Source organism: Cucumis melo, chromosome 7, assembly GCF_025177605.1.
Source record: "Cucumis melo cultivar AY chromosome 7, USDA_Cmelo_AY_1.0, whole genome shotgun sequence".
NCBI lineage: Eukaryota > Viridiplantae > Streptophyta > Magnoliopsida > Cucurbitales > Cucurbitaceae > Cucumis > Cucumis melo.
In genome coordinates, this window is record NC_066863.1 from 15,640,080 (window position 1) to 15,653,343 (window position 13,264).

A 13,264-nucleotide genomic window follows, 5' to 3' on the forward strand; every position below is an offset into this window, starting at 1 on the left:
CTAGCAATCTTATCTAAACTTTTAGGCATGACTTGAATTTTCACTTCTGAGACTAACGCAGAAACTTGGTCTTCTTTTTACTTCTTTTGTCGGAGTACAATGATTCTAGTTCATATCCTTTGGTATTACAGCTATGATTCAAGCCTTGAAAACTGTTTCTTGTTTCAAACCACTACTCAAATGTCTTCTATGCGCTATCCTATCCCTCTTTCTGCAAGGATTTATTTGTAAACTATAATTGTTGTTAAGAAATTCTAGATTTATAATCAAATTGAATTAATCATATCCTCAGGCAAGGAGTTACTGTCGATGATTTTCAAGAAACGGATGATCTGGAAGCTCAATCGGTCGTTTATGTAGGAATAGACAATATTCTTGCTGGTTGTATTTATTATGAGGATGGCATCCGGGAGGATGCTCGTCATGTTGTTGACACTTTATCTAGGCAAGGAATTAACACATACATGTTGTCCGGAGACAAAAGGAGTAATGCTGAGTACATTGCATCACTTGTTGGTATTCCAAAAGAGAAGGTACAATTTTTTTTTTAAGTTTACTTGATTTTATTACTATCTTCCTTCTATGTCTTCCCTATTTAGGTTGATAATAAATGGTTAATTTTAAAGGTCCATTGTGTATAATATCATATTTTTCCTTTAGGCCGTCAATATGCTTGTGACCTATGAAGCACAAATACTTCAAAGTGTGTAGAGAATCGGTACTATTTGATATTGATATGTCTAGATACATGGAAAATACGTGAAATGGTGTATCTGATTTTTTTTTTTTTTTAAATTTCCAATATGCGTATCCTCGTCTGGATATGTGAAGGGGATACACCAATCAATTTTTTATATGTATGTATGTATTTATGTATGCATGTATATATGTATGTCCTAGGACAAGGAGAAAAAACCGCAATAAAGAGTCACTTTTTATTATTTTTGCACACAAGGAGAGATAGAAGAGAAGACAACTTTATAGGTTTTAGCAAGCCCTAATACAAAAATGGAAATAAACTTAGGGTAAAGTAAAGTACTAAAATATCATTGGGGCTATAAACTATCATCAAATCCCTTTATTTCCAACACTCCCCCTCAAATTGGGAGTGTAGATGTCAGTCAAACCCAATTTGTTAACACATTCTCACTAACTTGTTGAAAAGATGGAATATATAAAATATACAAAATACGGATATGCTATCGTCCAGTTTTCTTTTTATAAAGTGTGTTAATCTCCACATGTTTCGTTCTATCATGTTGTATAGGATTATCGGCTATGCTTATAGTCGCTTTATTATCACAATAGAGCTTCATAGGTAAAACATTATCTTGGTGAGACTTTCCTTCCCTCCCTCTTCCTTCCCTTTTCTCTCTCCTCTATCCTCATTCCTTCTAGCTGCCGACGATTTCATTCAAACATGGAGGTTGTCAGCCACAAAGTCCTTAAGTCTCATTACTGCACTTGGAAAGAGGGAAATCAGATTCATGTTGAAGATGTGGAAGCTTGCAGAACCTTGTCAATCGCCGGATTTCATCTAGAATGGTTGTTGCAGGCGGTCTCGGAATTATTAAGTAGGTCAAAGGACAAGTTCTTTCAAATGTTGGGTGAAGTGGATAGAGGTAGAAACACGAAATAATTATGAAAAAAGGGAAGTCCTCTCTCCTCTCTCTCTCCTTCTCCCCCACTCCACGACTTCTCCCTTGCTTCGGCATCCCTTAATTCTGGAAAAGTTAGTAGCTTCAGACATTGAGGTGAAAAGCTACAAAATCCAAGATTCGTTCTACTTCGTATGGTTTGAAAGAGGATATTTCCATATTGAGGATGTGGATTTCAGGAAAATTCTCAAAGTGTCTAAGCTCCAACTTGAATGGTTCGTGGAAGCTATTACAAGCTTAGTGAAGAAACTCGAATGGAAGTACTTTTTGGAAAACAAAAATGAAGAAAGTGAAACAGCAAGCCTTACTAAATTTCAAACTCCTTGAGGGTGGTTCATGAGATGTGTAGTAAGGAAGGGATACAATGAATTCTCATTTATTCACATCTTCTCTGGTGGTTCTAAGAAGGGTTGGATTTCATTTCTTAACATGATCAAGGACTTTTTGTTGATTCATGAATACGAACAGTGGCATTCCTCCCATCAACATGACTCCTTTAAGATAGGATCAAGGCCTCCTCCAGCAAAATCCCTAGCTTTAAGTTATGCCCATCTTTAAGGGTACCAAGAACAAGGCTCAATCAAGCATAGGGGAAATAAACAATTTTTGGCTGAAAGACAATGGATCCGAAGATCAGACGATTGCATTAAGTAAGACTTCTCTAATATCTTATCATGTTTATTTGCATTTGATGAATGGCAGGACATAAAAGCCCGTCTTGAAGACTTGTTCAACATCAATATCAACATTAACCCGTTATATGCCGATAAAGCCGTTATCAAAGTAACAAAAGGAAAGGTTGAAGATTTGATTATCACACCCAGAAAATGGTTTAACTACCGAAGATTTCATCTATTATCGAAAAGTGGGATGATGATGAGCATAGCAGAGCAACACATATCACAGGGTTTGGAGGGCGGCTCTCAGTTAAGAACCTTCCTTTTAACTTATGTAGGAAAGATGTCTTCAAAGCAATTGGTGAGTACTTTGAAGGTTTGGAAGAAATAGGTCTGGATATCCTTAACCTTATTGATTGTTCTAAAGCCAGAATTAAAGTGAGAAAGAATTTATGTGGTAAGATGTCTTCAAAGCAATTGGTGAGTACTTTGGAGGTTTGGAAGAAATAGGTCTGGATATCCTTAACCTTACTGATTGTTCTAAAGCCAGAATTCAGGTGAGAAAGAATTTATGTGGGTTCCTACCAGCCACCAGTGAGATAAAGAACATTCAAAGAGGGGGCTTCTTACTTAATTTCGGTGATATTGAGTTGATTGAAGCTCCACAGTTAATTAAAAAAGACTTATTACTTAGTGACTTCTCATATCCTATTGGTTCATGTAGATTAAATGCAGTAGTCTTGGTTGAGGAAATTCTGCTGGACCTTTCATCCGTGGATAGAAGTCTAAATTTGCAGCAGGTTCTGGTAATCAATAGAAACCCTTTTGAAGGAAAAAAGCATGGCTGGTGATGTACTTTCCGACCGGCCGACCTGCTCCTTGCCGGAGAAAAAAGAGGAGTAAGTGCCAAAATTCAAACTCAGAAGAAGAAGAGCAACATCCACGTGTGGGGGAAAGAGGCAAATGATTTGTGGAAGAAAGAGAAAAACAGAGGCATTAAAGATTATGCAATAAATACGTTTTGCCCTCCCAAATTCCTGTATGTTAACAGCCCATTATTATTATTATTTTTTTGAAACGGAGACAAGCTTCTTTATTAATAGTAAACTCAATATAGGAAAGCCTAGAATTGGGGGAGGGGGCTATTAGTAGATGCATCTGGAGAAGAACGAAAACAATATAAACTACGTAACGGTAGACAGATGCAAAGCTGCAAAGTAATAACACAAATGTAGAATTACATAATAAAGCCCAACAATACTACAAAAACACAAAGTCTGTTCTAGCTATCTGGAGGATAACAACCCTGATTCTCTTCAGATGAAGGCATTCCAGTTGTGGCAGATATCCTATATTGAGTATTCTTTGAATTCTGCATTCGAAGAGCACCATGCTGCTGCGTTTCTTTTAGAAGTGTCTACGATGTCAAACCGATCCCTTTTTTATCGTGGAAAATACGTTGGTTACGCTTAAACCAAATCTCTGCTAGCAGCGCTTTTATCAAATTAACCCATATTCGAAAAGGTTTTTTTTGATAAATAAGGCCCCCTCAATAATTGAATCACATTGGCACTTAGAGACCTTTAAAGACCCAAGTTGTTTTGAGCATAGGAAATATGTTAAACCAACATTTAGATGACAAGGGGCAGAGAATGAATAAGTGTATTATGTTAACAGCCCATTATTTGAATTAAATGCTGCCAATAAGAAAGGATTCAACTTGATGGGCCACACAAAAGCAGCCTGTAAAGGATCACATGGGTTCTGGTATGCCAACGAGGAAGAGGAGGAGATGGGGGCCACAAATATTAATGATAACGATTTTCTCTTTTACCATTATTGAAGCACTCCAACTGTCTAACTCTTTGGACTACAGAAACAAAAAAAAGGTGAGAAAAAAATGACCAACCAGAATTTCCCCTGTACAAACATTGGTAAGGACCTTAAAAAATTCAAGAGCTCCCTAAGATTTTACATCAAAGGAAGAAGCTCTTTCCAAAATGCTTGGGCTGCCCTTATGAATTCTGATTTACTTGAGGAAAGCGGTGTGAAAATTCAAACTCTTGGAGTAGAATGCAAAAGGTCAGTAAATAAAACTCACATCTCTTCAAATTTTAATCTATCTTCTATAAAAATTTCAGACTCAGGCACTAACCTTGTGCGAGATATTCTGCATGCAGCATCAAATATTACAAATTCTGAAAAAGAAAAATCAGATGATGAATTTTCCATAGTCAGTACTAACAGTGAAGAGTAAGAGCCTGTTATTGTAGAGGAGAGAGATGATGCGGTGACTGAATTTGAGGCAAATAATTTGAATGATATTTTGGATCTAGATCTTCCTAAGCTTTTTCTCATCCTTGAACTCGAGGCTTGCTGTAAAGAATTGGCAGAAATCTTACTAGTATAATTAGTCCCATTCATTGATGCTTGCGGAATTGATCTTATCTAAGGAAAATCTGCACAAGTGAAAACATGAAAATTATATGGTGGAACGGTAGAGGCGTCCTAAATAAACCAAAACAATTGGCCTTGAGAAGAGAATTGAAGCTGACCAATCCAGATGTTGTTCTAATTCAAGAGGCAAAAGTAAGATTCTACCGACAGCTTCCCTAATTAAGGCTCTATGGAGTTTGAATGACATTGGCCAGGATTTTATTGAATCAATTGGTAGATCTGGAGGAATTTTGACCATGTGGGATGAAAGTGAAATCTCTGTGCCCGAAGTCATTAAAGGAAGATTTGCTCTCTCAGTTAAATGCACAACTATTTGCAAGAAGCCTTGCTGGATTTCAAACGTGTATGGCCCTACACTCCATCAAGAAAGGAAGCTCATATGGCTGGAACTTAGTTTCTTTGCAGCTCTTTGCTTAGGTGCATGGTGTGTGGGAGGGGACTTTAATGTTTTTTTTTTTTTTTTTTTTTGAACAGGAGAATGACTTCTTTGTTAATGATAAATCTCAAATTACAAGAGTTATATACATTGAGAATAATAAAGAAGCATAAAGCAAAAAACCTAAGGGGATCAGAAGGTGAACCCGGACATCTCAACTAGGTTGACACCCCTTTAGCACCAAAACATCATATCCCATATCTAAGAATGAACAAAGCAAAGAAAATAAAAAGTACAAACTATGAAAGTCCAGCAGAATAACGTAGGTCGAGACTAGGAAAGAAGACTAAAAATGATGATGTAAAGACAGAAACAAAAAACTACAGCTGCTGAGTGATACAAAAATGAGGCTGGATCCAGTACTGGACGAAAATTAAGGGGCTGGATGGGAGAGGGAAACTGCCCAGTTGAGATAAATATCTTGAATAGAGTAAGCCCCGAACTCCTTGTTTAAGGAAACCCAACCTGCTGCACTTCTTTCTGCAGAGAGGACTTCTAAACATGGATTTTCTTTGTCATGGAATATCCTCTAATTTCTTTCAAACCACAGTTCGAGAGGATAGCTTTTGGCAAATTTAACCATAATAGTCTTGGCTTCTTGGAGAGCAAAGGACCCTCTAGAAGTTGCAGAATCCAGGAGCAAAGAGAGTCACCAAAAACCCAAACAATGTTGAAGATGAAGGATCAGTTCCAGCAAAAAGAGAAGGGGCAAAACAAGAACAGATGTGATGAAGTCTCGTATGCTTTCAAACAGAGGGGGAAAACTGAGGGAAGTAAGCACTTGTTGGGAGTCTTCTTTTGAAGTATATCAGCATTGTGGAGGGACCCAAAAATCATAATCCAAATCAAAATATTAACTCTCTAGGGGCTGGAAGACTTCCATCAGGCTTTAAATAAATGGTTTATCCATTGGGGAAACTGAATGCAAATGAGCCGAGAGAGATTTAACCGTAAAACAACCTTGTGGTCTTCAAAATCATAACTTGTTCACCTGAAAGGAGGGAGAGGAGGGGACTTCAATGTAACAAGATTAATTTAGGAGAGAGATCCTTTTGGAAGACAAACCAGGGACATGAGAAAATTCAATAAGTTTATACAAAATTCAAACTTGTTTGAAACTCCACTCTCAAATGGGAAATTTACCTGGTCAGAGAAGGCAACACAATTTCCAAATCCTTGTTAGACAGATTCCTAATTAATTTCAAATGGGAAGATCTGTTTACAGATACCAAATCCTTGTTAGACAAATTCCTAATTAATTCCAAATGGGAAGATCTATTTGCTCTCAAGAAGTTCCTTAAAGAGTTTAATCCAAATGTGGTAATGATTTAGGAATCTACAATGGAAAGATTTGATAATGCTTTTATAAAAACACTCTGGAGCTCTAAGAACATTGGTCGGGTCTTTGTGGAATCGGTAGGACTTTTAGGGGTAATGCTTACCATGTGGAATAGAAGCAGGATTTCGGTAGTGGAAACCATTGAAGGGAGGTTCTCTCTCTCAATCAATTGCTTCATGATGTGCAAAAAGAGTTGCTAGGTTGTAGACGTGGCCGGAGCTATTATCCCTTGTAGCATGTTCGGCTGAGGCTTGGTGCTTATGAGAGGACTTTAATGTCATTAGGTGGGCCCACGAATGCTTTCCTTTAGGCAGAAACACAAGAGGAATGAGGTTATTTTATAACTTCTTTGAGGCAGCCTTTCTCCTAGAGATTCCATTACAAAACGACAGATTTACCTGGTCTACAGAGGGTGGTACTACTTCTCGATCCTTATTGGACAGAAAGGGTGACCGAAATGGAGGTTATTAGAATATGGGAAATCGCTCCATCAATTATTGAAGGGGCTGGTTGTGTAAAGAGACCGCATTTAATATGGGAAAACAAGTTTAAAGCACTGCTGTAAAAAATTTGGTTCGAGCGCAATCAACGTATCTTTCATGAAAAGGCAAGGGCTTGGTCAGACATCGTGGGCAATGCAACAAGGAATGCAGCAGCCTGGTGCTCTTTAAGTCAGGAATTTAATGATTATTCCATTCAAGATCTATGTTTAAACTGGACTGTCTTCCTCCAAGTTTTATGATTAATCTGCTGTTGATCCTTCTGCGCCTTCCACACTCCCAAGATATGTCGGTTTGCTGGTTTTGGAAAACCAGTCTTTTCTGTTTTTGGTTCATTACTTGTATTTTTTTTCTTTAGTTTTATTTTTTACAGTTTTGGCTGTTTGTACTGTTGTAATTGTTGTACTTGGACATTTTATGGTCTTTGGATTTGGGATAAGATGTGGGTGCAATTGGGGTGTCAACTCAGTTGAGATGTATAGATGTGCCTCTTGATCCCTTCCTTTCCCCTCTCTTTTTAGGCTTCTCTAATAATTCTCTTGTACTTTGAGTTTTTACATTAATAAAGAAGCTTTTCTCCGTTTAAAAAAAACAATCTTGGTGAGGACCATACAAAACTTTCTTTAACCAAATTTCTTCGCAAATTCTCGAACTCATAGCTTTACATTTAGCTTCCGCGTTGCTTTTAGCAACAACATTTTGCTTCTTAATTCTCCAAGTAACTAGGTTACCCACACAAAGGTACAATACCCAGAGGTAGATTTTTTTGTCAATAATTGATCACTCAATTAGAGTTGGTAAAAGCCTCAATGCATTTCTTTTTAGTTTTTCTAAACATTAGACCTTTACTCAAATAGCTTTTCAAATATCTTAGAATCTAATTCATAGCTTCCATACGTTCTTCGTAGGGTACCTGCATAAACTAACAGTGGTAGCATAGGAAATATCTGGTCTAGTGTGAGGTAAGTTAATCAGCTTTCCCACTAGTCGTTGATACCTCTCTTTATCAACGGAAACTTTGTCAATGGAATCTCCCAATTGTGCATTAAATTCAGTAGGAGTTTCAGTAGTTTTACATCCGGTCATACTTGTTTCTTTTAACAAGTCAAGGGTATATTTTCATTGTGAGATAGAGATCCTTTCCTTTGATCTTCCTACCTCCATTCCGAGGAAATACTTTACATTCCCTAGATCTTCGATCTCAAACTCATCAACCATTGCCTCTTTCATCTTGGTGATCTTAGCCATATCATCTCCATCCACAATTGAAACCATAATTTTCCCTGATACTGATTTTTTTTGTAAACAATGTGTGATCTGAGTGTCCTTTAGTGAAACCTTGGAACTTACAAATGTAGTAACTTGCTGAACCACGCTCTCGTTGTTTCAAATCGCAAACAGACTTCTTGAGTTTACATACTTGATGGTTAAACTGAGCTTCAAAACCTTAGGGTAGGCTCATATAAACTACTTCTTCTAATTCACCTTTCAGAAATGCATTTTTCACATCAAGTTGATGAAGAGGTGAATCTTTATTAACTTCAAAAGAAACGACTCATATCGTGTTTAACTTTGTTGTAGGGGAGAAACTCTCTGAATAATCTATCTCATAAGTTTAAGTAAATTCTTTTGCTACTAGTCTGACCTTGTACTTGTCTAGAGTTCCATTTAATTTATACTTCAGAGTGGACACCTATTTGCACCCAACTGTTTTATGCCCTTTAGGAAGTGCACAAAGGTGCCACGTATTATTCTTTTCAAGAGCTTCTAGTTTTTCTATGACGATAGTTTTCCACTCAAGAATTTCCATAGACATATGTATGTTTTTTGATATTGTTGTTGTATCAAGGCTGAGAGTGAACACCTTGAACTCAGAAGATAGATTACTTTAAGACTTAGTTGTACATCGGGTATTTGGTGTTGGACCTGGTGCCCTTTCTTAATGCAATGGGCATGTCAAGAGAGATATCACAATTCTATGATTTATCCGATTCCCCATCTATAATGAGATTTTGATTATCTTTTCCAGCTAGAGGAAAAGTCTCACCCTCTTGTGTTTCTATCAAAGTCTCATCATTGCTTGCAACCCTGTTATTCTCTAAAACTAACATTAAGTCTTGTCACTCTCAACCAAATCAACAATATCATCCTCAACACACAAGTTGGTATTATCAAGGCCAATAGTACCTCGAGCTTGTGTTGGCCCAAATCCATGAACGGGAGCCAGTGTAGCAATAGGGGACACCATGTCCTTTATGAAATTGTTCCTGCAGTAAGTTATCCAAGGGATTTGTTCGGCGGGTAGAACAATGAACTCTCATCTTCTGGGTTCAGGAAGGTTAGTAAGGACCAAAGATGTGGACTAGTTAATCTCTTCACTTTTACTCTCCCCCAGAAGATGACTAATGGGAAAGAAAGGTGGACCCTCAAGGAATGTTACATCCATCAAGATGACGTATTTTTAAGAAGAAAGATGGAAGCATTTATAACCTCGTTGGTAAAGGGGATACCCAACAAAGACACATCTTTGAGCATGAGGAGTAAACTTAGTTTGGTTAAGGGTCATGACTATGGACAAAGCCAGTGCACTGAAAAACCTAAAGAGGGACATTGAGAATAAGCCACGTGGTAGGGTAGGACTCTTTAAGGGATTCAAAAGGGGTCTGGAGTTGGAAGACACGTTAAGACATACAATTAATAAGATGAGTTCTAGTGAGAACTGCATCCCTCCAGAAGTATGATGGAAGCGAAGTAGACAACATGAGGTTAACCTCGAGGAGTTAACAATTGTTCCTTTCAGCCACCTTATTCTGTCGAGGGATATAGACACACGAGCTTTGGTAGACAATGCCTTTAGAAGAAAGAAAATCATGAAGAGTATTATCAAGGAACTCACAACTATTATCACTACTAAAAAAGCAATTTTGGCTGTAAACCGAGTCTTAATGGTAGTTTGAAATTGTTGAAACGTCATATTTTCAGTGAAGAGAAAAACCCATGTGAAATAGGTCTGATCATCAATAAAAGTCACAAACCAACGTTTCCCTGAAGAGGTGGTAATACTCGAGGGACCCCAAACATCACTACGAATAAGGGTGAAAGGTTGAGACAATTTATAAAGTTGAGATGGAGAGGTGACCCTATGCTGTTCTGCACGAATGCACGCATTACAAGACAGAGAAGAGACCTCAACTTTATTAGATAAACGAAAAATTTTCATAGATTGGAAATTTGGGTTGGGTGATTAAGGCGGAAATGCCATAACATGCCCATCTATTTTTGAAGTTGAAAAATAAGAAGACAACAAACTAGTTCTATAACAATTCCTAAAGGAAATATGTCAAGGAAATAGAGTCCCTTATTGTGCCTGGCAGTGCCAATCGTCGTCCCTGAGCTTGTCTTGAGTTTTACACTAATAAAAAAGCTTGTCTCAGTTTCAAAAAAAAAAAAAAAAAACTCTTCCCTAAGCTCAAGTCCGAAAAGAAAACATTATTTGGTCAGAAGGCAACTTGACAATTCAGGTCTCTGGTTATCTTACTAATAGATAGTAAATTGTAAGGTAGTTTGGGTACATGCATCACATTTTGTAATGTAATGTTAACCCTTGTCGCCGACCGGAGTAAAGGACCCATCTGCATTTCGAATCTTTTTATTACCAACCTTGGAAAATATGATGGAAAATTATCATAGGATCTAGTCAAATGATTTGTAGCCCTTGAATCAAGTATGAATGGTTTCTTACTATTAATGCTAAGGAGACTTAAGGATTAAGAGGTATCTGATTGAGCAACGAATCCAAGGGAAGAGACACCAGGGTTACTTTGGCAATTCAATTGAGGTTGTGACTACCAGGAAGAGACACCAAGGTCACTCGTCGATTCATTCATAAGAGCCCGACTAGGGTTGGGCTTGTCATTTGGAGGACGTTTTCTACAATTTGGTGGTCTACCATGTAACTGCCAGCGCTATTCTTTCGTATGTCAAGGTTTCTTGCAATGTTCACACACTAGGGTTTGTTTCTCATTTTGCTTTTCACTATCAAAACCAGATAATTTTGCACTAAAAGCAGTAGAAACAGTAGCATATATAGTCGTGATGTTCATAGCACATACTTTGTCTTTCTATAGACGCACCTCATAACACACTTCCATAAGAGAAGGTATAGGCCTCTGTCCCAGTATACGATCTTTAACTAAACGATCCCAGATAATTTCACGATACATATCCATCTCTTGCCAGATCAATGACAATTTGTTAAAGTATGAAGTGACATCCACCGTTCGTTGTTTGCACTCGTGAGCCTGTTTATGCAGAGTTTTGAGACGAAACACATTCTGCCTTTGGAATATAACTTATGAATTGCATCCCAGATATCTCGAGCAGCTGCAACATACAACAATGGTTTTCTATCTGAGGTTCCATACTATTAATCAACAATGATCAAAGTGGGGAGTCTTCTCCTTTCCATATGTGCTCCTGAGGATCCCCTGGTCTAGGTCTTGATATCTCGCCAGTTAGATACCCAAACTTGTGACGCCCTTCAAAGCCCATTTTAATGCCCATTTTAATGAACTGAGACTTAGAGAAATAATTAAGACCATTCAACTTTTTTGCTGCAACCAACCATGTGAAATTTTCCAAACAGCCATAAAAGTAGTTTGCAGTAGTTGAAGTAGGAAATGAGATTACCGGACTGGATACATCAGTAGATTGAAAGAAATGTCAGAATTCACTGTACTGGAATTAAATTTGTGGAAGCATCTAGGGATGCCCCAAGAGCAGTGATATGTTTCTGCGAACTTGTCTGAAGATTAGCCAACTGTTGTTGTATCATAACGGAGATAAACCAACCAAACCTTGATGATGTCCATGACTAAGGCAATGTAAAATGAGGAAGAACTGGTTTTTGCAAGAAGCTTGTTGTTGCGGCAAGAGATTTATCTCTGTAGTAGGTGGGCGACTCATTAATCTTGGTTTCATGGTGTATGTTTTGGCTAGGGTTTCCATCAAAGAGATGTGGTGGTGCTAGAGTTGGATCATCCATGCATGGACTGAAGATAACAATGGGCTTGGCGATAGTGGCAGAAAAATTGGCGGCTCCGGCGGCGGTGGTTAGAGGCCCCATTAGTAGTTGTGGTAGATGCAAGGCTAGTGCAAAACTAAGGTTATCTTGAACTGGTTGGTTTTCGTCAATGGTGACTAGGGTTTTGTCACCATGCTTTGATAACATGTTAAACGATGAAAGAGAGAACACAAGGTTTATGTGGAAAACGAAAACCCTAGAATAGGGAGAAAAACCCCGATAGATAGTCATTTTCTATTATTTTCACACAATGAAAGATACAACACCACTTTTAGCCCGCCCTAATACAAGAAAGAAAATATGCTTAGGGTAAAGTCTACTAAAATACCCTTGGACTATAAACTATCAACAAAGCCCTTCGTTTCCTATATATATATATATATATATATATATTTGAAATGAATTTTAACCGAAGAGCCATAGCTCACTTAATTTCATTAAAATATTATAATTACCCACAAACCAAAGGAAATAAATAAATATCTAAAAAATTGAAAATTAAAAGAAATATACTCAGAATCATATTTCCTCATTTTCTTCTCGTGTCCCCTTCAAGATTAATCATCAAATATTTCCATAAATTCAACCTCCTGCATTGTTGAAGAATTAAATTAAGAATTAAATTAAGTATCTTTATGTTATTAATTTGATATTTTATGCTGTTTGTGGATTGCATTTAGTATCTTTAAGTTATATATACATATATACACACACAATGACGTCTCTTAGACGTATTCATATCTTAATATTTTTTAAAATTGACGAATCACTGTATCTGTACCACATATGTGTATTTTTGTATGTGCTTCTTAATAGCTTGTGACCATAAAGATGGCTTTAGTAGTTGAATTTAGCACAATATACGTGTAAGGGTTTGGCAAAATTTTGCATTTTCTTTGCACAGCTATTTAAAAAAGCAGTTCTAGATTGAACCTCAACCTCAAATAAGTAATGAGTAGGACAATAGCGATGATAACCCAATGAACTCAAAAGCTCAGAGCTGACACATTATAGTAAATTTAGTGACTGTTTAGTTTGACTTTTTAAGTCTTTATGAACATTTGTTTTGCACTTCTAAATACTTATTTAAAACACTTAGAAAGCCAATTCAAACACGGCCTTAATTATATCAAATACTTCAACCTAAAATAGGTATTTTTCCCTAAATTAATCG

At 37.2% G+C, this 13,264-nt stretch overlaps 1 protein-coding gene across 5 annotated transcripts in view; it reads left to right on the forward strand.

Moving 5' to 3' along the window:
* LOC103495760 (copper-transporting ATPase PAA1, chloroplastic) overlaps positions 1-13,264 on the forward strand; it is a 51,780-nt gene that overhangs the window by 20,793 nt on the left and 17,723 nt on the right. For all 5 annotated transcript variants that reach the window (XR_007822449.1, XM_051087618.1, XM_017046290.2 and 2 more), the window contains exon 14: positions 293-533. Coding sequence is in view for 4 of the 5 variants with exons in the window: in XM_051087618.1 (XP_050943575.1) it covers positions 293-533 (241 nt within the window). In the remaining variant the exon portion in view is untranslated. The remainder of the gene's footprint in view (positions 1-292; positions 534-13,264) is intronic.